This window comes from Anguilla rostrata, chromosome 16, assembly GCF_018555375.3.
Source record: "Anguilla rostrata isolate EN2019 chromosome 16, ASM1855537v3, whole genome shotgun sequence".
In the NCBI taxonomy this organism is placed as follows: Eukaryota; Metazoa; Chordata; class Actinopteri; order Anguilliformes; family Anguillidae; genus Anguilla; species Anguilla rostrata.
In genome coordinates, this window is record NC_057948.1 from 9,228,979 (window position 1) to 9,252,428 (window position 23,450).

The 23,450-nt window shown below is 48.9% G+C and overlaps 1 protein-coding gene across 6 annotated transcripts in view; it reads right to left on the minus strand.

Annotated features, from left to right (window-relative positions):
• tead1a (TEA domain family member 1a) overlaps nucleotides 1-23,450 on the minus strand; it is an 82,334-nt gene that overhangs the window by 5,840 nt on the left and 53,044 nt on the right. Inside the window, exons 4-12 of one of the 6 annotated variants that reach the window (XM_064311952.1) lie at nucleotides 18,455-18,519; nucleotides 15,902-15,964; nucleotides 15,745-15,807; nucleotides 10,704-10,715; nucleotides 9,407-9,541; nucleotides 9,072-9,118; nucleotides 8,211-8,272; nucleotides 7,810-7,934; nucleotides 3,677-3,850 (exon numbers count right to left, since the gene is read on the minus strand). In XM_064311952.1, the coding sequence (XP_064168022.1) occupies nucleotides 3,677-3,850; nucleotides 7,810-7,934; nucleotides 8,211-8,272; nucleotides 9,072-9,118; nucleotides 9,407-9,541; nucleotides 10,704-10,715; nucleotides 15,745-15,807; nucleotides 15,902-15,964; nucleotides 18,455-18,519 (746 nt within the window). Of the gene's footprint in view, nucleotides 1-3,676; nucleotides 3,851-7,809; nucleotides 7,935-8,210; nucleotides 8,273-9,071; nucleotides 9,119-9,406; nucleotides 9,542-10,703; nucleotides 10,716-15,729; nucleotides 15,808-15,901; nucleotides 15,965-18,454; nucleotides 18,520-23,450 lie in introns of all 6 variants that reach the window. The other 5 variants (XM_064311953.1, XM_064311951.1, XM_064311955.1 and 2 more) reach the window with 5 other exon arrangements.

A 23,450-nucleotide genomic window follows, 5' to 3' on the forward strand; every position in this document is an offset into this window, starting at 1 on the left:
TTGGGCACACCTCTGGTTTAAGGGCACGTTCACTCGTACGATAGAAATCTGGTCTTACTGGTGCCTCTGAACGCGAGCGCCATTTTCCTTGAAAATGTTTTTAAATGAATAAATGGTGAATACTGTTTGGCCAGATGAATCGCACAGTCCAATTAATTGCACATTCTACACCAGACAAATACAGAAATAGTTTAAATATTTGGGGCCCTGGTCATTACAGCAGATGTTGGACAAAAACTTTCCAAATCATGAATTCAGGCTTTCTTGGATTAACCGTGCTACTTTTCTGATAGTGCTTGTTTCATATGACTTCATCTAGTGAACCTGAACTGTTAAGTCCCTAATTAAAGCGTGCAACCAAATTTGAAGGAAATATTTTTAAAAGGTGCACGCACATCTCATCGCTAAAACTTTAAAATAATATGGATTTTCTATGCAGCTTTAAACCAAAGGGCACGGGGCATGAAGTCTCATACAACCAATAAGAGCACATACGTGTTTTCCGATATGCATTCAGGCAAACAGCACCCTCTAGTGGCGTCTCTGAAAACTAGCCCAGCCGTGTCCTCCAGACATTACCAGCAAACTAAAATGCACCAAAACTGAACGTTTGCTACAATAACCGGTCGACATAAAGGAGAGAAGACGTGAAGAGCGGTTAGCTCTCTGTGCCACGTCATCGCACCGCCGCTGCTTCTATTCCGAGCCTCTGACGCTCCGCCACCTCCCCTCTTCACAACCCGGAAACCTCCCCAGAGCTAAGAGGTGCTCCGCGCCCCATTCGAAGCAGCGCAGGTCCTCCGTACTCCACACGTAACACCGTCGTTAAGTTCACCGCAGTACGATGAAGAAGCCTCCATTAGACTACGATGAAGAAGCCTCCGTTAGACTACGATGAAGAAGCCTCCATTAGACTACGATGAAGAAGCCTCCGTTAGACTACGATGAAGAAGCCTCCGTTAGACTACGATGAAGAAGCCTCCGATAGACTACGATGAAGAAGCCTCCGATTAGAAAAACTCCTGATGAAGAAGCCTCCGTTAGACTACGATGAAGAAGCCTCCGTTAGACTACGATGAAGAAGCCTCCGTTAGACTACGATGAAGAAGCCTCCGTTAGACTACGATGAAGAAGCCTCCGATAGACTACGATGAAGAAGCTCCGTTAGACTACGATGAAGAAGCCTCCGTTAGACTACGATGAAGAAGCCTCCGTTAGACTACGATGAAGAAGCCTCCGTTAGACTACGATGAAGAAGCCTCCGTTAGACTACGATGAAGAAGCCTCCGTTAGACTACGATGAAGAAGCCTCCGATAGACTACGATGAAGAAGCCTCCCTTAGACTACGATGAAGAAGCCTCCGTTAGACTACGATGAAGAAGCCTCCGTTAGACTACGATGAAGAAGCCTCCGTTAGACTACGATGAAGAAGCCTCCGTTAGACTACGATGAAGAAGCCTCCGTTAGACTACGATGAAGAAGCCTCCGTTAGACTACGATGAAGAAGCCTCCGTGATGATGAAGAGCTCGTTGATACGATGAAGAAGCCTCCGTTAGACTACGATGAAGAAGCCTCCGTTAGACTACGATGAAGAAGCCTCCGTTAGACTACGATGAAGAAGCCTCCATTAGACTACGATGAAGAAGCCTCCATTAGACTACGATGAAGAAGCCTCCATTAGACTACGATGAAGAAGCCTCCATTAGACTACGATGAAGAAGCCTCCATTAGACTACGATGAAGAAGCCTCCGTTAGACTACGATGAAGAAGCCTCCGTTAGACTACGATGAAGAAGCCTCTGTAAGACTACAAACCTTTACATTTCTCAGGCCCGCCTGAAGGTACAAGTAAACATAACCACGGGCGTAACGAGGTCTGAATTTCAATAACAATTTACAATAGTAAGTAAGTAAGTAAATAAATAAATAACAACTTGTATAAAAAAATTCGAAGGATGCCGGGATCGATATCGCTGTAAAAACGGGCGCGTGCACCCTCCCGCGCGTTTAGCCGCTTCACCGGACGACGACGTCCGGCTCTATTTACGGACGACGTGCAGGAGGACGCCGCTGTGCGGACGGAAGGCCGGTTTCGTTTGAAATTCAGATTCCGCGCCGGCGCTTCAAAAAGGCCCGCCGCGCACGACCGTCTCGCAGCCCCCCACCCCCCCACCCCCCACCCCCCCCCACCCCAGCGCTTTTGTCGGCGAACAGCTGGCTGAGCGTTTCGTGGCGGGGTCGCCCCGTTGTTAAACCCGGATCGGCGGCGGCCTCCGATCGCGCCAAATAAAGCTACGGGTGCTTCGCGGGGTCCGCCGCGGTCGCTACGCCACGCTCGCTACGCCGCGGCTCTCTTCGCTTCACGGCGGATAATGGGAAGCCTCCAGATCTCTATACAGCGCGGGGTCCAGAAGGGCCCGGCAGCTCCTCGGCGTACAGCACAAAAAAAGGGCTTCAGACTAATAAATAACGTCGGCGCATGTTAATACGCTCCCCTTCCCCAACGCCTCCCCTTTGACACGGATATCATTTTTAATTAACCCCACACCGACACCTCCCCACCTTTGCGGATGCGCTTTTGATCACCCGCCTCTTGCTATTTTTGGTCTCGGTAATAGACGTGACCGAAAAGGTGCTCGCGAAATATTGGCACTCGTCGTGCGATGGTCGTAAAACGCGAGTGTGATGCTCTGCCGGCTGCCTGAACAGAAGGTATGCAAAATAATTGTCATTCAGAACCACTGGCTTCACAGACACAGACACACACACACACACACAAAATATACACATACACACACACGCATATGCACACATACATGCACAAATATATACACACACACACACACACACACACACACACGCATATACACACATACACATACAATAGTTGAAACGTTTCAGGCTGGACTGGGAGAACAGTGTGTTTCCATCAACAGAGGGCAATAGGCGACACCCCTCTATCCCACAATCCCTAGCTCCTGCCAGACAGCAGGCAGGTGTTCAAACAAAGGCTCACACTGCCCGAGCGGCACTGCTTTAAGTGTAGCGAGGCCTGGACATGACACACCCCACACACACACACACACACACACGCACACGCACACACACACACGAAAGCACAACAGCACACACACACGCACACACGTGCACACACAGTCTCCTGAACCTGCATTTATACATGGTAAATGGACTGCATTTATATAGCGCTTTTATCCAAAGCGCTTTACAATTGATGCCTCTCATTCGCCAGAGCAGTTAGGGGATAGGTGTCTTGCTCAAGGACACTTCGACATGCCCAGTACGCGGTTTGAACCGGCAACCCTCCGACTGCCAGACAATCGGTCTTACCTCCTGAGCTATGTCGCCCCTTACAGAAAATAACACAAGTGTCTTGTGTATAAAAATATTTATATGACCGCACTGGGTTTCTGGTGATGAATTACAATGGCTACCTGACTGGGTTTATGAAAAATCGTAAGCACAAACAATGCACCAATGCTCGCGCACACACAAACATGAACACAGCCTCTTCTGATACATAACATATTTCATCAATCTCTCACTCACACTGACCGACAGACTGACCGACTAACCTACCTACCACCTGTAAGTACACACACACGCACACGCACACGCACACACACACACACTCGCGGGAGGAGGCCAAGGCTCACCCAGAACTTGACGAGGAAGAAGGAGTTCTGCGGGCCCTTGCCGAACAGCTCCTTCAGCCCCCCCTTCTTCTCGGGGAACTTGTCGTAGATCTGGCGGATGTCCACCGACTCCAGCAGGGCGTCGTTGTAGGAGTGGTTCGTCTGGCCGATGTGCACGAACAGATGCTTGTTGTACTGGATGGGGGAAGAGGAAGAGGAAGAGGAAGGCGCTTCAGAACAGAACCCCCCGGCTCCTCCACGCCTTTAATCACCGCACACGCCGCCGCCGCCGCGCCAGCGCTCAGAAACGCCGGCGGGAACCCTTTCGTTCCGCGGACCAGGACGGTAACGGCAGCAACAACAACAACAACAAAAAGAAAAAATCGATCGTGAAAGCATTTCCTCCTTCGACGGTCAATGCGGATTCATAAGTTTGAGGCCGTGCGTTGAAGTGAGATGTGCCTTCAGCGGGATGTCCACCAAATGTCCTTGGACAGCGTCGTCTGCAAATGTTATAAAGGGGTTACAAATACGCCGGAACCCCAGGATCCTGGCTAAACGGCTAACCTGGCTACCAGTTTATCCCCCATTTTAACTGGCTTAGCAACTGCCGCAACCTCAGCCGACGTGTGGCGAACGTTCTGGGGCCAGTCGGCCCAGGCGGGTGCAGCATTGGTGATGATTGGCGCGCGTTCCCTCTTCGTTCCCACAAAGAGCTTGTGAGATGAATTCTATATAACATTATATTATTACATTACAGGCATTTAGCAGACGCTCTTATCCAGAGCGACTTACACAGCTTTTACACAGCATTTTACATTGTATCCATTTATACAGCTGGATATATACTGAAGCAATTTTGGTTAAGTACCTTGCTCAAGGGTACAACGGCAGTGTCCTACCCAGGAATCGAACCTGCGACCTTTCGGTTACAAGCCCAGTTCCTTACCCACTGTGCTACACTCCGTCCTACAGGAATATAAATTCTTTATAGTTCTATATAAGTATTATTCATAACTATATAAGTCCTATATAGATACTGTTAAACGTTCATTACAATTCCTCTGTGTTAATCGTCTGTGTATTAACCACCTTGCGGGTCTGAATCAGATAAAGATTCGTTTGGAATCGGAAGAGCGGGAGCCATGAAGCATGTCGATGCGGCGCTGGTACGAAAGTGGGTAGGACTCACACCGGTGAAATGTCAGAAACGGAGAGACCGACATTCGAAACAAGGAGCCAAGGCAGTAAATAAATATTCAAGCTAAGTGGATAAAATGGAAAGATGACCACGCCGACCGGCAGCCGAATTCAGACGTGCACTTAAGTTCGTTTTTTTCCAAGCAAGTCTCTCGTTCTCACAGAGACGAGTTATGTGGGGAAATGCACTAAAGCCCGGGCCTGAATTCAGCACTTAGCGTTGTTTGTATCAATGTACAGTAATGCGCAAAAAGTCAAAGACCGCCCTTTCGTTCGATTTCCGGTCCGATCAGCCGTTCAACGCAACGTTTTTTTTCCCCCAGTATCAGACGATAACGAAGGAAACATACATTTGACAGAAATTCGCAGGAAAAGCCTCCACCACCACTACAAATGATATCAAATCAGTATTAGTGCACTTTCGTCTGCGCGCCGCGCCACCGCTTTACGTCTCCCGTCCTTCCAATCGACAAACGAGTCGCGGCTGTGTTCTCCCAACGAAAGTCGTAGCCGAAAGTGTCAGCGAGGCTACGTTAGAGCCCTTTGCCTCCAAAGCTAACTAACATTCAGACAAACAGCCACCCAAACACACCTTAGCTGCCTTGAAGACTTCCTTGACATGTGCATCTAAAATGGCTGAAGGGCATATTTATGAGGAGATCAGACATAATATAATTAAACTGCATTAGGTCGGTGTTTGAAAACAGGAGCTTCCAAAAATGGAGTTCAAAAGATTATTACAAGATCGAGAGAAAATGGGAGTCCTCTGTGCAAGAACTAGTAGACCACTGACATCATCACCATCACAATGACAGTACTTAAAGATTTTATCTGTGAGAGAAAGGGGCAAAAGTTTTTAAAAAATCAAGCTCCGTCTGAATAAATCCACAGGTGTTTCTGTCAATCGTTCCACTGTGAGAACAGAACTCAATGCTGTGGGTCTGAAAGGACACGTGTGGCTGTCACAAAGCCACCGCTGAGAAAAGGGAATAAAACAAAAGACAAGGAAATCTGCACTAGCACACCGAAACTGGGCACCCGAGATGCGGAGTAAGGTTTCATGGACCGTTGAGTCTAAATTTTCATAAGTAAGGGACGGCAGTGTGTGCACCTCCAAAGCAACGAAAGACTCTCAGAACCAGGTCTACAACCACCAGCCGAGCATGGTGGAGGATCAGTGCACGTTTGGGGTTGTATAAAAAAAAAACCTGCAGTTGGTGATTTGGTTTTGACCGAAGGCATCATGTATGCTGATAAACACAAACAAATCTTTAAACAAGTCGTAACATATCATGCAGTAACCCTATAAACAAATCTTAACATATCATGCAGTGCCCTCTGGACAACGTCTTATTGGGAGCAAATGCTTTCTACAGCAAGACAGTGACCCCCAAGCACACTGCTAAGAAGATCAAGCTGCTGGGGTTCTCTGAACAATGGACTGGCCACCCCAGAGTCCTGACCTCAACGTCACTGAACGTGTCTGCGATTGCTCGGAACGAGAGAAGCAGAAAATGCAACCGACTTCCAAAACTGAACTTCGGCGGTGTTTACAAGAAGCGTGGCAAAACATACCCGCAGATCTCCTCGAAAAAACTCAAAGCAAGTCTCCCGAAAAGAATGCGAGCTGTAATAAAGGCACAGGGTGGACACGGTAAATACCAAAAGACCTGCTATTGTGATATTGTACACGGCTGTGGAGGTTTTTGTGTAATCTTTTGTTAGATACATGCCTGCTGACACTGAAAAATAAACTGGAAAGTAAAAAAAAAAAGGGTGGCCTCTGTCTTTTGTGAAGTACTGCATGTATGTATGTATGTATGTATGTATGTATGTATGCACTGTATGTAATGTATGGTATGCATGGCATGTATGCATGTACAGTATCTTTTAGGACAAAGACATATTTTTCTAAACTGGGCTCTCTCTATTCTCCATAATTTTTCCTCCCAGGTACTAATAGCAGAGGTTCTCCGCCTTCCGCGATCGCCTCCGCAACCGTCAGAGAAAGATCGATAAAACTCCCAGCCTCGACGGGGCCGCAAAGTGAGACAATACCGTGGCTTCTGCGATTAAAAGAAACGTACCGCGCGAACATGAAAAACGCTCCTATCACAACCCGCGCAACGAGCCGCTCGGTTTCTACTGCGTTTCATCATTATTAACGTTAAATCCGCAGGACCCGGCGGCTACTCTCCTCAGACGGACAATAGCACCGCGTTATGAGAGCTGTACTTCAATTTGTCACTATCCGTTCCAGTAGCGGGCCCCGAGAATAGCGATGCTGTTCCCGCCAATTCCCGCCTTACAGCGCGAGAGGTAGCAACTCCCCAGCAGTAGCGCTAGCGTCAGTTTACAAATTTTTAAAGTTACAAATTTAGTACACAATTACCGAACATAAACACAAATATGACTTGATCACCAGTAAGTGAGCGTTTACTTGCAGCAGCATATATCTGTACTGCCAGAGAAATGAACTTTGTATGCAAAGACAAGATCTCTTTGTATTTAGCTGGACTGGGCATAGACCACTCAGCTTAACAGTGGCAGGAAAAAGTAAAAAACTGAAGCAGGAATCCAAAAAAATTAAAGGCCACAATATGAGTGTCTCACATAGATGGAGCAGTTTAAATATCTGGATGCAATTCTTGGCCACAGACCAACTGTGCATAATGTTCACGGTTCTAGAGGTAGGGCGGGAAAACAAACACAAACTAGTTCTCCGGGAACCATTTTAGTTCTTGCGGCGGATAGCTCCAGCTTGGCTTTATACCTACAGCCCAGTGCTAAACAGGGCTATCGAAGAACCAGTCCATTCAGGCGTACCTCCAGGTGTAATTCATGCGCAGTGCTGTACTGGAGTTGCAGCTGTATGCCTGGGGATGGGGGACAGAAGCCTGGTCTGGGGGGGCGGGGTTGGGAGGTGGTGGCTTGGGGGGGGTCACTGTACTCACGGAGTCTGGGTCTCGCTGCTGCTCCAAGAAGGCGGAGAACTCCACCAGCCTCAGTTTGGACGTCCCGATGGAGCGGCCCTGCCAGGCCGGGACGGTGGGTGTAGGAGCTGTCGGGGGCTCATAACCTAAAGGGCCCCACCCCCCACCAAAAATTTTTTAAATTCAGCATACCGTCCGCACTGTAAACCTGTCTATTCCCCTAATATTACACACTCCCCTATCACCAAATCCCAATAAATAATTACAATGAAGAATCATTAGCTTTAAAGCAGGCTGGAATCCATGAAATTAATAAACAGAGAAAAGATACGCCAACCAATGTCACGGATGCACACCCCGGTCAAGATACTAGAATTGCAATACAGATAGGTGAAGAAGTTCAGATGAAAGTTAGCCCTCACCTGAAATCGCTGTTGTGACGGGAGGCTGGATGGGATAGGCTTGCTGGGCAAATGGCTTGATGCTGGAATGGGAGGGAAGAGAGCGTTCAGGCCTAGAAGCACAGCAGGCTGAGGACTTTACTGGTGGCGTGCAACAGGGGAACAATGGTATCTGTATTACCGGTATAAGAATTTTCCTTTAAACTGATTAGACTTCGGTCTCAGCTTAGTTTCATTCATTTTTCTTTATTAACAGGTGTGCCAACAATCTAAATAATCCTTTCACAGGTAAACACACAGCTCCTTCTTCATGTCATGTTATGGAGGTTAAATAATAAGCAAAGGTTTTTTAAAATCCATTTGAATCACTGAGTACACTTAACAAAAAAATTACACACCACTCTGTTAACCACCGTGTTAGATTTCAGCACAACCTGCAATGAAGGCTTTAACAAAACATGCACTTCAAGATCATTTAAATGACAAAATCTTTGCTATGAACATTCTCTGAGTGTCCATGTGGAGAGTGAAGAGTCCACAATAAAACATTAAATAATGTTGATAAAGCGTGCACAATTTTGTTATGTAAATGAATCACTCACTGCCTAATCGAGGAGAACTGGCTATATCTGTGTTGAGTATTACACAATTGTAATATAAATGTGCTTAATAACATCTACATTGAAGCTCTGCAAATGAACTTTTATTTGTGTACTTATTGTTATATTTATGTTTTTTTTAATGTGCACCGCATCAAAGTGGTTAAACCGTTAACACCTCGACAAGCCTATTTTGTAAAACACAAGACAGGCCCCTCCATCGTCCGTCACACGGAAACGACACAGGGATTGGATGGCGGAACATTCCAGAAGCCCTACTTACTCTTGAGATGATCCAGGCTGGCCCGCCGTTATCATGCCCTGCCAGAACTGGAGAACAGATTAGTAAGTGAACAGCGCCTCCATAAAACGATATTCCGATATGCTACCGCTAACCCTCGTTCGACACAAACGAGCTCTACAAACGAGCCTCCCAATCAGCCGTGGCGTTTAACGTGTGGAAACGGCGCGTCTGGCGCGCGTTTATCGTGACTAACATTCGCATTCCCCCCCCCCGCTCCCCTAATCAGACGAGGCCAGCTCTCTGGACCCCGGCGGTGTGAAACGGGATTTGGTTAGCGGTTAGCGGTTGGCGGTGGCGGCGGGCGGCCTCCTTACCCCGGTGGCTCCGCTGAAGGCGGGCCGCGGGAGGCCCGGCAGGCCCAGCTTGTTGTGGATGGCGGTGGCCGAGACGATCTGCGCCGACGACATGGAGGCCATGCTCTGGAGGGCCTTGTCCTTCACGGTCTGGTCCTTCAACGGCATTCGACACGGGGGGCTTAAGCGCGCGCGGGAGGGGGCGGGCGGGCGAGCGAGCGGGCGCGCTCGAGAGGGGCGGCACACAAACACGGCGACGGCGGCGGCGGTAGGAACTCGCACAAAGCGCCTCGCACCGGGCCCGCTAGCAAATTAAAAGGAGAGAATGCCATCGCCTCGCCCATTAAAACCTTTCACTGCCCCTGAAAGGAATGCGGCGTCGGGCGCGAAAGAATGGAATTCTTCTGCGCTATCCCAGCGTGCACTGCGGCCGCACAGAACGAGTTCCAAAGCTACTGCAGGCGAAGTGAAGCAAAAGCTTGGTTGAAGCACATGCTAGCGCGTGCCGCCATGGGACGTCAATTCTTTATGCGAGCGTTTCCAATTCACAGCAGAACCTCGAGGAGCGTGTCATTTCCGAGCTCTCATTCAGCCATCCGGAGGTTGACGTTATGCTCAGGGACTGCCTGATGCAAGCATATCCGCATATTAGCTACAGGCTCCTAAAGGCATTTCTGTGTCATTGTTCGGTCGGACCGCTGACGGGACCGTGGGCCCATACAATGGCCTGCTCAGTGGGCTACGCACTTGTGGCTGCTGCAAACCCATTAAAAAGGGTTGGAGTGTGCAGGATAAAGCCTTGTGTCTGTATGGGGTGTAGAACAACATCCTTCTTTTTTTTCCCCCTTGTTGTCGGGGCGAGGGATGGATTTCTTCCTCGAGCGGAATTTGATTGGGCACAACAGCGCGAAGAACCCTCGCCGAGTTTCCCCCCGCCGACGCGCGGCGGAGCAAGCGGACGGCCCTAGATGTTTCCAGAAACATTTAAAGCGAGCCGCCCGGGGGGGCGGGCGCGTGTGGGGGGGGGGGGGGGGAGTGAGCGCCCCGACGGGCTAACGCCGGGGCGAGGAGGGCGGGCGGGGCGGGGCGGGGCATGCTGGCGGGAGGCTGCGTGCTGAGAATGAGCGGGTGGCGAAGCGGAGCACGGAGCTCGCCGGGCGCGAGGAGCCCCCTGGGGCTGGGAAGCGCTACGCTAGGAAACACCGAGCAGCGCTAGCAGCCGGAGGGGGGGGGCGGGGGCGGAGGCTGAAGCGCAGCCAGGGGAGCACAGGCCGGGGGGTGGGGGTGGGGGGTGGGGGTGGTGGTTACGGCTACTTACCATGCTTGTGACCTGGATGCAAACAAACAAGATTGGTTGTAATCGCACAGCCTCTTTGGCCCCTTGGGGCGGTACTGGCGCCGGAGCCAAAATGGCGACCGGGCGCACGCCCTTCTGAAACTGTGCCTACGGCCACACGCTGTTAAGTCCAGATATATCTGCGGACACACTCGCCCCAAAAATTGTCTGTCATCCTTCTCCGCTGGTTTAACCCTTTGAAGAGCAGGTGTTTTGGAATGATTTTTCAAAATCATAAGTCAGCATTCTAGAACTCATGAAAGAATCGCTTTCATGTACCAGTAGTGGTTGTTACATCAGCATTGGAATGTTCGGTTATTAACATTCTAATAACATGTTTGTGATCTCACACCATACATATTTGAAGTATTAAATTCAAATTGAACAAAAATGATCAGCTACAGCATCTACATCAAGAGACACTAGGTGATTAATACATTACATTGACCAAAATGCCGCATATTTCTTACGGTTTTCAAAGCGTCTTTAATACAGCTGGCCTTGCAAATATTTCTGGACTTTGAGAATGTGACTGTCCTCCAACAAGCAAGTCATCCCACTCTGCGACAACTCAATTTAAATTATTACATTTAAATTACAATATTTCTAAACCCCCAACATTACCAGCTAACAATTTATCCACCTTGTAAAATTTCCTGATAAATCTTTGGAAAAATATATATACGAAATGTCCAATGTGATCTAGGTTCAGGTGTACGGTGCTCAGAAAATTCGATTGTTTGAAAATGAAAAATAAATGACATTGACTCGACAAAGGGCATTCTTCTTTGCTGATTCACTGGACTCGACTGTACTCTGGAAAATGGTTGTAATTGGAAAATTGAATAGCAGTGCACTGTTAATGCCAGGGATACACGAGCACGCTACCCCATACATAATGCTTCGGTTTATTACGTTAGTAACTCGATATATTCGACCCAATTTTAGGCCTACATTTTCTTGCTCTTTGTCCTTCTTGCAAATTTTTAATAAGCCAATTTTTATTTGCAAAGGACTCAATCTTTTTTTTTTTTTTGAAACACAGTGGATTGTTTTTGTACTACCGGAGTCTGGATCAAATCACGGACACTTACACACGTTACAAAGTTTCCTTTAAAGTGCACCAAGTCAGCAGGGTCGTACATGTACGGCGCACAGTAGATCAGCAAGTCAGCTACTGGGGGAATTCGAAGAATATTTGGGAGTGCTGGACTGTTTGTCCAATAAATTGTATTAGATTGTATCAGCAAGACCTTTTTGTAAAACAAGTAGTTGATGCATTTTGTATTTTCTCCTGTATTTAGACTCTTCCACATCACACCATTATTCTTGTATGTTGAGACCAGACCTGTGTCAAAAAATATTTTAAATGCTTTAACATTTGGTAAATTTAAAAGCACACCACATCCCAGATAATATTCAACGAAAAATATTAAAAAGATATTTGACGGAATTTGGTTGTGAGAAATGGTGAAAATAAATTGTTTATTTAATCGTCCGGAAATGTGTTGGCATCTAATGGGGTGAAGTGTTTTTAAATATTATTTGACCCAGGTCAGGTTGTGACAACTCAAATCCTCCTCCCACCAGGTGGCGCTATAGCTAATCATTCTGGTCTGCCAGACGCAGGCAGCATTCAGTGGCAGACTGTGGAGCCCGTCGCTAAGCTGAAAGGAGCCGCCACAGAGACTCGTTCCGGTGCTCATGGGAACTGCACAGTGGACACGAGTCACAGGAGCAGCTCCACAGCAGAGCTCCCGGCAGACGGAGGAAGTTGGGCTTAAACTCCTCCCCATCCCTGATCCCTGATCTCTGATTGGCTGTAGGTGAGGGCAGGTGTTCCTTTCGGCTCTGCCCACAGAGACTGATGGGCAGTCAGTACTGTAATCTAAAGACTACACTGGGAGGTGTACTAACCTGAAAAACACTGAGAGAAACCTTACGATTTTTAAAGTTCCATGTAATCCAGACTGACCTTAATAAAAAAATTTAAAAAACTCTTGCCCTACTCGCGTATTTTTCTTTTCTGAGAAGTACAGACACACACACACACACAGACACACATGAATGCGCACACACACGCTCTTGCGCATGTGCACACGCACGGATACACTGCCCTTCAATATTATTCACACCCTGATAAAAAAACTGTATTAAACAAATAATACAGTGTTATATTTTAATTCTCAATGTTTTAACTATTCCACTTTAATAATTATTCAGTGCAATAAAAAAAACAAAAAAACACCGTTCCCAAAGTATACATTTATTTCCCAAAAAACAAGTTCCACAAACATCCACAGACCCCATTTTCAGTACATTGTGCACCCTCCCTTCATAAATAACAGTACTGGGTGGTTTCCTCTAGTGTTCATTGTTTGGTGACCATATTGGGAGATCTTTGGCCGTTCCTCCATTCAGAACCTTTCCACGTCACCTTAGGCCCTTTGGGCTGTGCTTGTGGACTGCCCTCCTCAGATCAAACCGCAGATTTTAGATCGGCTTCAGGTCTGGAGACTGAAGACGGCCATCGCAAAACAGCAGCTCTGCGGTCGGTCGTAAGCATTTCCTGGTTGATTCTGAGGCGTGCTTAGGGGTACCGTCTTGCAGAAAGATCCGTTCGTGACCGAGTTTGAGCTTCGTTTTTTTTTTTTTTTGTGCCAGCCCTTGAGCTTCAGGTTTTTCTGTCCGTAAAGTTAATGGTTACCCTGACGTTATCAACAGCTCCGGCATGACCAGATGCAAAAACCACCCAATAAAATCAGAGGCCCACCGCAATATTTCACTGTAGGTACGACGGTCTTATGCGTGACAACAAAAGCGCCCTTCTTTGGACACCAAACCCACCGCTGGTGTACAAGGTCAAAAAGCTGAACTGTGGTCTCATCGGACCGCAACACCCAGTTACAATAATGTCTCCCCAACTCCAGAAGCTGATCTGAGTTGATTTCCCTCAGTAGAGGATTCATTTCTGGCAACCCTCCCAAAGCCTTATTTGCATAGAGGTGGCATCCGATGTACGTTGCTGATGTGGACTGGGTGGTCTTTCCACTTTCCTCCCAAACCATCTGCCTGTCCCTGGCGGCAAGATGCTCCAGTGCCAGGCAGATCTGCCGCTGTTCCAGTGACCTTAAAGAGAATCACTGCCATAGCAGTGGAAAGTAGTATGTTTCGTTTAAAAAAAAAAAAAAATTAAAAAAGTATTTTATTTGTAACCGTTTTCTGCCTTGCGATGGCCCAACATCAATTTGTCTTGTTCCTCCTAAGGCTAATAGTTCTTTAGATTTTACAAGTGTGCGAACCGCAAATTTCACACCCCAGTAAATGGGGAGACAAGGGAAGCCACATTGGATTTTGTTTTAAATAATTATTAAGGGTGTGCTTGTGACATGATTTGTGACATCTCTTTGGGGGGGAAAAAAACCATGGGGTCTATCCAAGATGAGAAAATGGGGCCCATCCAGGATGAAAAAATGGGGCCCAGCCAGGATGAGAAAATGGGGTCCATCCAGGATGAAAAAATGGGGCCCAGCCAGGATGAGAAAATGGGTCCATCCAGGATGAGAAAATGGGGCCCAGCCAGGATGAGAAAATGGGCCCCATCCAGGATGAGAAAATGGGTCCCATCCAAGATGAGCTGTCTCCCCCCCTTTTTTTTTAGCTTGTAACCTGTATTGTTTATTTTATTGTTTATTTTATACAGCCTTCTTTACTAATCTTTATCAAGGGTGTGAATAACTATGGAGGGCACCGTGTCGGTGTGTGTGTGTGTGTGTGTGTGTGTGTGTGCGTAAAGACACATCAAATACAAGTCTCAATGCGCATTTCATAGGTGTTCTCAACTAGCCTTGCGATGGTGGGCAAACTCGGACACTTTCGCTAACGCAGCGGGAGGGAAGCGATCGGCAGCCCGTTAGTTACTGAATGGAAAGAGAGGTGATGACGGGACACAGAGCAGGGGGAGGTGCCTGAGCCGCGTGTCTGTCCTGACGCGGTCTACGCGCAGCAGCCGAGCAAAGGAAGGAAGACCAGATTAAAACGAGAGCGAAGAAAGGAGAAAGAAAAAAAATAAAAAGTCAGTCCCTCCCAGGCTGAATCTGAAGCCTCCGATATAGCTCAGCCAGTTTAAATGCAGGACGCACGTCCTGACCTTTGACCTATGACCTCTGAACTCCAGCTCTCAGCCACTCACCAACAGCCAATGCATCTTGCCAGCATGCAGCCCAATTTACCCATAACCCCCACACGCTCCTACTGTACAGGAAAGCAAACCGGTAGACAGTCTGTTTCGTCACATCAAGCCAATCAAACATGAGGCAGGCCATTCCAAAGTACCCAAGTATCGTTTGTTTTGAGCATTGCTTTAAGGAAAATGTGGTTTATTTCAAAACAAAGTTTAAAGCAGCGACATACTTGATCCATGTTAGAATACCACCATGAAGTGAATCTTGAAAAATTGACTTTTTTTTTTTTTTTTAAAGAGATGAACAGAGGCACCAGAAGAAGGGTCTGTTCATGATGCAAGTGCTCATTCCTACTTGTAGCACTCAAACAGATTTGTGATATTCTCTCTGTTTGCTCCCCAGAGAACATTATAATAAATAGCATCCATATTCATTTTTTCGTCTTTGCTTCAAATTTGCTTTGAGAGCACTTGATGGATATGAACAATGGCCTTTTTTTAAAAAACCAGAAGATCAAAAGAGCTTGCATATGGATCCTTCATGTTCAGCTCAAAGCAAACGTACTTGTTGGTCAATAAGAAGAAAGAGATAAAAACAAACTCCTGCTCAAAAGCAGAGAGGGTGGGGGCTGGGGGAGGGTGGGGGGCGGTGAGGGGAGGAGGGGCACAATAAGGGGAAGGTGGCAGGGGGGGGGGGTATTAGAATGCTGAGAGGACTGTCACATGACAGGAATCTAGGTTACGGGAATGGCAGACCCAGGCATTCACTTCTGTAACCATGGGAAACAGGAAGTAGCAAACGCATAGCAACCACAAGCCCAGAAGCAGAAAAGCGCATACCTTTAGCTTGGAATGAAACTCTCGAGATTTCCTTCTGGCAAGAACCTGAATGTGACTAGACACCTGCGGGGTAGGGGGAGGGAGGAAGACAAAGGAACAGCCTGTAACCATGGCGATGAAAAGCCCCCCCTTTGCGACTGGGCAAAGCCAGACCTACCTTGATGGCCGCCTGGATTTCTCGAACTTTCTTCCTTGCTAAGACCTGTATGTGACTAGACACCTCCATTTTTTTTTCAAATTTTGCGAAAGGAAACAAAAAAAAAAAAACACAAAAACACAAAAGAATATAAATAAATAAATAAAAACAAAACAAAAGCAAGGCACAGACAGAATTACACAGGTTTTGTTAGGAGCACTTGAGGGAATCGGGGGCCTCTTCAGGCAGATTGGGCTAGTGGGGCGGACAGCATTCCCAGCCACGCGCGCGGCTTTTTGGGCCGCCGGCGCACCGCCGCGCTCGTCCTCACCGCTAAGTGAGGTGATTAAGGACGGCGGCGGCTCTCTCTCCCCCGCCGCAGCGGCTCGGCACGGCGCGGCGCGGAGCGGAGGCCTCTGTGCGCGGAATGAGAATCGCGCGGTCTGCTCTCCTCCAGCCGGGCTGGCCGGCCGTTCGTTCGTTCGTTCGGTCTGTCGCGCGCGTCGCCACCGCGCGGACCGGACGCCGCCTCCGGAACATTCCGGGGCCCTGATTCGCGGGACAGGGCGCGATAAGGTGCGACAGAGCTAGGGTCCGGGAGGGAGGGAGGTCCGCCCCCTGTTCCCGCTCCTCTCTCCTCGCCTCATTTGGACCAATCGCGGGCCCTCGTGCGCACTGACTGGCACCTGGGAGCAGCGTGTTATCGGCCTATTCCCCGCCCCCCACTGAACGTGTCCCTAAAACACGCTCGGTTCTCACGCGGTTGGTCTTTACCAGAGTGCTAAAAATTAATACATCTTCCAGCAGTTTTTTTTAAAACATATTCTAACATAAAAACAATTTTGCTGAATATAATTTCCAAAGGAAAAACGCGTAACAGGTTTAACCGAGAATTCAAGCGATGACACATATAACCACAGTAGATACACTGTAAGTTCTACAGCGTGAACTAGCGATCAGAAAACTCGCCTTGCAAAATAAACTAGAATAAGTGTGACTGGTTAGCAAACAGCTTCATAATAACTGTTGCAAAATGCAAGTCTAGGGGGTCTGTGAGATTAACACAGTACGGCACACAGTATCACAGTAAGTTATTTTAGATTATCTAGCATAGCGTCTCTTCACAACGCGCTATATTTTAGTTCACACCTTTTTATGGCACGACGGGTCAGCGCACGAGCAGGACGGGGTTAAAGCTGCTTCGCTCGCCCGGTGAAACAGGTACAGTTCGACATTTAAATAAATAAACCTTTCAACGAATAACAATCTGCGGGCCCTAGCTCAATACAACAGCGACGTCTAGTCTTAACGGCCCGGTTTCACTAATGCAATAAAATCTTTAATGAGAACAACGCGGACTGAACAATATGGTACTGTTCCAGTCCTACTGGGGCATCTGCGTGAGATCAGACAACCCATGAGACAGCAATAGGGAAAAAAAACATAATAAATATATATATATACTTTTATTACATGTATGCAAAATATACATGAATTATGGGTCATGATTTCTATATTTTCATGATTTCTATACCTTTCTCAGTGTCCGTCATTGCTTCTGTGCTTATATTATATTATATTATATTATATTATATTATATTATATTATATTATATTATATATCACATAAAATAAGCCACTTAGTCAGCTATCTGGGAAAAATTTATTCTTGATGACAAAGTGTCATTGTGTCATTCACTAATGACAAAGTGAATTGTGAATTGAGAAAAGTGGGAAAAACAAAAACGTGTGTGTGTGCATTTGATTCGCAGTGTCAGGGGTCAGAGAGCTTCCCCCACCTGAGAGCTGCGTGGAGCCCCGCACAAGCTCTCAGACATAAACTCGGCCAGCTGACTGAGCTAACGAGTTCTGGCTGAAGAATCGAGCCAATTAGCCAATCCAGGTGATTGGACCAAAATACTGGCGGGGGGGGGGGGGAAGGGGACTTCTACTTTCTGAACCTTTTTTTTTTTGTTTGAAGGTTTTTCTCCCCACGGGGAGTTTCTTTTATGCCTGCTATTTGGGGGTTCAGGCCTGGCGTTTGCTCCGTTTGCTCTGCCCCTTGCCTCGCTGCTCTGCGAAGCGTCTTTGTGACAGTTCTCTGTAAAAAAAAAAAAAAAGCGCTCTACAAATAGAATGGAATTGAATTGAATTTTCCACCCCTGGTTGGCAACCAGAACCTCCCCACAGTTAAGGGCAGGGGAGGACGGGGGGGGGGGCGCAGGAGCTGAGCTTCTGGTGAAAAAATACAGAATCTGCCCGCGGACGCCTAAGCCTCGCTTCCTCTAGGGGGCGCCCTCCTGTCGCTCGCGGAGAGGTTTCTCAGACGGCGGCGCGCGCGGTCCTGTAATCCCGAAAAGCGAACCCTCGCTTCCAAGCCTCGCGTAGGCAAAAAAAATTTTTCCCGAGCTGCCCCCCCCCTTTTCAGTCTGACGACGGCGTGTCGGAAAACGTTTTTTTTTTTTGGCGTTTCGTTTTTTTCCTACGGGGTGACGACAGCGGAAGAGCGCCGCCCCAGAGGAACCGGAGGGGTACTGCGCCGGCGGCAGGTGTGTTTCCCGCGTGGCTCTCTTACCTGCTTCCTCGTCCGGGTCTTCCCCGTGCGCAGCTTGATGTACCGGGCTATCAACTCGTTCCGACCTTTGGAAAGAGAGAGAGGGAAAGAAAAAACACACGCGGGGAAGACGGCGCGTTAGACAGCGAACAATTACCCGCTCTTCGGCTTTTCAGGCTCGCCTCGACGCGGCGATGCGTTTTTTAAAAAATTTTACGCCCGATGCCGGAGTCCGTATCCCTTTTCAAATGTCTTTCTTTTTTTCTTTTTATAAAGAATGAAAAGTCCGGCGGCTTCTGAAAAGCCGAGAGAAAATATATTTACATCACATTAGCCGGGCCGCGAACGCGCCCCGCTTGTTCCGGCTAGAGCCGCCGCCGCGCTTCTTAATAACTGCGCCACAAATTGCATTTGCATATCCAGACGTATACATTTCAACAAACAACAAAAAAAAAAATAAAAAAACCGCATTTGAATATAAAAGCAACAAGTGTTACCATCACAAAGGGCGGGCTTTTTTTGTACGCAACCTTTTGCACGGAATCTAATTTATTTCCCATTCGCCTCCCCCCACACACAACACACACCTCCCCACCCTCACCCCCCACACAAAGCTCGACTCAAAGGGAACGGGGGGGTGGGGTGGGGGGAAGGATCCCGGCATTCCGACTGCTACGGGGGGGTGGGGGGGGGGAGAGGAGGCGAAAGCGGAAACTCGCTAATTTAGCACCGGCGGCGTTCGCGCCGGATCGTAATTAAAGCCCCCCGGCTTTGTTGTCGCTTCCCCCATTAACGGGGGGCTCCAAACATTCTCCCGCCCCGCCGCTCCCTCCTCCCCTCGCCCAGACGCGGCACAATGACCCCTGCTTAGCCTTTTCATGTGTTAATAACATACCGCCACCCCGAAACTATTATGCAGATTGTAGGTAAGGAGACGTCCTAATTATGTGCCCAGCTGTAAGCAGCGGTTACCATAGAGCCTTAGCCCCCCCTCCCCCACTCGCCTCCCCCCTTCGCCGACCCCCCCCCCCATTTCCACTTAATGTAACAAACATTATTTTCCTGTGCGGGCGATGGCGGTGCGGTTAGCATGCGTGCGGCGCCCCGGCCGAGCCGAGAGGGGGCCTTGTGTGCAAACAGCCCGCGTCCCCGGCGGCTCCCGGTCCGGTCGGAACCGGTCCTGACCGAGGGGGCGAGGCTGGCGGGACACGGGGCGCGGGTTTTAAGGCGTCTCTGTTGGCCGTCGCCGTGGCGTTCGGGGGGGGGGTCTGCGATGGCGGCGGTGTGGGTGACCCGTCTTGTCTGTTGTTTGTTTGGCGAGTGGGGGGTGGGGGGTGTGGGGGGGTTGAGGGGGAGGGGGGGTGCGGATCCCCACCTGCTGAGGACCCTGGGAGTGCACTCAGATATCAGGTGTGTCAGATGAAAGGCAGGCCGGTCTGTGAGCCGCCTCCCTCGCTAATGCTATTAGCCGCAACAGCAGCCCAAACGGCACCTCTCTCTCTCTGTCACTCACTCACTCAGTCTCTCCTCTCTCTCACACACACACACAGTCTCTCACTCTCTATCATGGTCTCTCACCATCTCTTTCCATTTCAATTCTAATTTTTTTATTGGCATGGAAAAACCAACATTTGAATTTCTAAGGCACTCACTGCTATGCTAACTCTGAGCTAAAGCTCTGTGCACACTGCTACGCTAACTCTGAGCTAAAGCACTGCGCACACTGCTCGCTCTCTCTCTGCTAAAGCTACTGCACAACTGCACGCTACTCTTACTAAGCCCTGCACACACTGATATGCTAACTTTGTGCTAAAGCTCTGCGTACACTGCTACGCTAACTCTGTGCTAAAGCTCTGCGTACACTGCTATGCTAACTCTGTGCTAAAGCTCTGTGCACACTGATATGCTAACTTTGTGCTAAAGCTCTGTGCACACTGCTACGCTAACTCTGAGCTAAAGCTCTGTGCACACTGCTACGCTAACTCTGTGCTAAAGCTCTGTGCACACTGCTACGCTAACTCTGTGCTAAAGCTCTGTGCACACTGCTACGCTAACTCTGTGCTAAAGCTCTGCGCACACTGCTACGCTAACTCTGTGCTAAAGCTCTGTGCACACTGCTACGCTAACTCTGTGCTAAAGCACAGAAACTGAAGCACAGGCCTAAAGGACAGAGGCGCTAACCCAAAGGGCGTGACCCCAGAACGGACAGGCCGTCCGTCCGGAAACACTTTCACACTTAACCCTTTAGCTGCCCTCGGCTCCAGCCTGTCTGACTGCACGACATGATTTTATATGTTTTACATGCCATGTTCAAACGGAAAGAAAGCGTTGCTCTCCCGAAAAAAAATCAAAAACAAATCAGGACCCACCAAGTGTGGCACTATTGATAACAAGCAAAAAAAAATCCCATAGTTTTATGTTGCTGGCTGAGTCCACAGTACAACTGAAATATTTCATTTTCTTCATTTATATATATATATATATATATTATTGTATATTATTTATATATATAAATAAAATCCAGTATCAATCATCACTGTACACTGTAATCTCCCTGAGACTGCAGTGTGTCCATGTCTTATATTACATGTACAACTGGAGACAGTACTGCTACTACCACCGTACATTTAGCTGATGTAGAAAGATTTTCAGGTTTTTTCAGGTTTTGGGTCTCACATTAAAATCATTAAGGATGCAGTACACACAGAGGAAATAATCTGCCAGGATTTAGCTGCGTTGTTCATTCATCTGACAACAATGCACACACACACACACACACACACACACACACACACATGCACACCTCCTGGTGTGACACAGCACTCTGCTCCAGAAGGAGGCTCCGCCCAGACAGGTGTTGGGCTGTTTTTGCAGTGGCGGGGGGGGGGGGGGGGGGGAGGCGGAGCCTGAGAGTTGGGCAGGGCCCTCTCTTTCACAGCGAGTGGGAAGGGGGGGGGGGGGGGGGGGGGGGTGCACGTTTGTTAAAGCCGTGCTTACTGCAGGAAATCATGTGACCATACCCCCCCCCTCCCCCACTCCCCCAGCCAAACAAACAGCATCTGGGGATTTTCAATTACAGGCCTGCACCCAGCGTGCCGGCACTGTAATCTCCCCCAGATGAGGCAGGGGGGCCCTCGCTATTTTCAATAATTCACACACTGTGTACACATAACACGACAATACGGGCATTCATGCGGACGCCCCTTCCCCAGATCAAAGCCCCCAATTGGCCAGCTGTAAGCGTACTTACTGCTGAATAATTCATTCTTTTCACAAGTTTGAAAAAAAAAAAGAGAGAGAGAGAGAGAGAGAGAGAAAAAAAAACGCACTCAGTGTGACTTGGCCTGCTGGCTTTTTTTTTCCCTCCTGTGTGCTTTTCAAAGCAGTGTTCTAAAAAAAAAATAATAATAAAAAAGCGGAGGGTCCACTTTTAACACCCCCGAAATCCTAAAAACAAGACGAAAGGACTACGGCAAAAAAGTGGCGCACTTCACATTCGGGGCGCACTTCACATCCGGTAAATTATTCAACGGGACGGCTCAAATTTGAGATGAACAGGGCCGGAGGATTACTGCTTGTGGCCAGAGAAAGAGGAAGCCTCTCATTACGGAGCACGACGCACTCACATTAAATCAGAAATGGCATTTTTTTATTCTCTCTTTTTATTAAACCGCAATCAGCATTAAAAAACATACAAAAAAAAATCTACTCAACATGCAGAGCTCTTTGATCTACTACATCGACGGAGTGTGGCACAGTGGGTAAGGAACTGGGCTTGTGACCGAAAGGTCGCAGGTTCGATTCCCGGGTAAGGACACTGCCGTTGTACCCTTGAGTAAGGTACTTAACCTGCATTGCTTCAGTATATATCCAGCTGTATAAATGGATACAATGTAAAATGCTATGCAAAAAAGTTGTGTAAGTCGCTCTGGATAAGAGCGTCTGCTAAATGCCTGTAATGTAATGTAATGTAATACTTGTGAAACCGTATAACGTGTTACATGCGGTGAGGGTCAACTCCAACACGGTTCGGAAAGGCCTAAACTTAAGGCCCTCCTAAAAACAAAAAAGCTAAAACAGGGCTGTTGAGCCCGCTCTATAAATCTAATGAACAGAAAGACAGGTCCTCCTTCAAAACGCACGCTTAACAGTATCCCCTTTCATTCCCTGGCGGGATAAGACGAGCTAGCGGCGGTGGGCTAACGAGCTCGTGACAGCGCGGCGCTGCGCGGTAGCGCGGGCCCTGGTTCGCTCCTCATGACGTCGGCGCTAGCCCGGAGGGGCTAAATTTAGCACGTGGCTCCGTCTCCGCGCGCCCGTAGGAGAGCGATGTAAAAAAAAAAAAAAGCGGCTCGGCGGTATTGCTTCCACATGCGCGCTTTAAATAGACGGGGGGTGGAGGGGGGCGCCCTCCTCGCTGTCATCGCGCGCACGCTCGTTTTAAAACTCGGTGGGAGGCGGCCGTGGCGGGGGGGGGGGGGGCCGAGCGGGCCGGGAGCTCTTAATCCGGTTTGGGAGCGCCGCGATCGGCGATAAACGATCGGCCCCTGGAGACGTCGCCGCTGACCTTTTCAGCGCCCTCTACCCCCTTCCTTTCCTTTTCTTTCTTTTTTTTTTTTTAAAGGCCTCCTTTCTGTCGGGGCTCGGCTAGCGCCCCCTGGTGGGGGGTGAGGGGCGGGAGGGGCCTGAGGGGGGGGGGGGGGGTTTGGGGGGCCCGCCCTCCCCCGCCTGTTTCCCGGCACTCACGTGAGGTCCCAGTTGCCGGTCGGCCGGGTGACTCACCGAGCGGAGCGGCCGCGGTGGCCCGAGCCAAGAGCGGCTCGCGGCGATTGGCCCGGGGGAACGGGACGGGGGCGGGGCCTGCCTGCCTGCTGCCCCGCCGAGCTTCCCCCCCCACTCCGCAGGGGCCGGGTTTGAAGGGGGGGAAGAACGAGGGGCCGTTTGCAGAGGACGCGCTGCCGTCCCGCTCTGGCAGAAGAGCACACGGGCCGGGAGAATCGCGAGAGAGAAAGAGGGA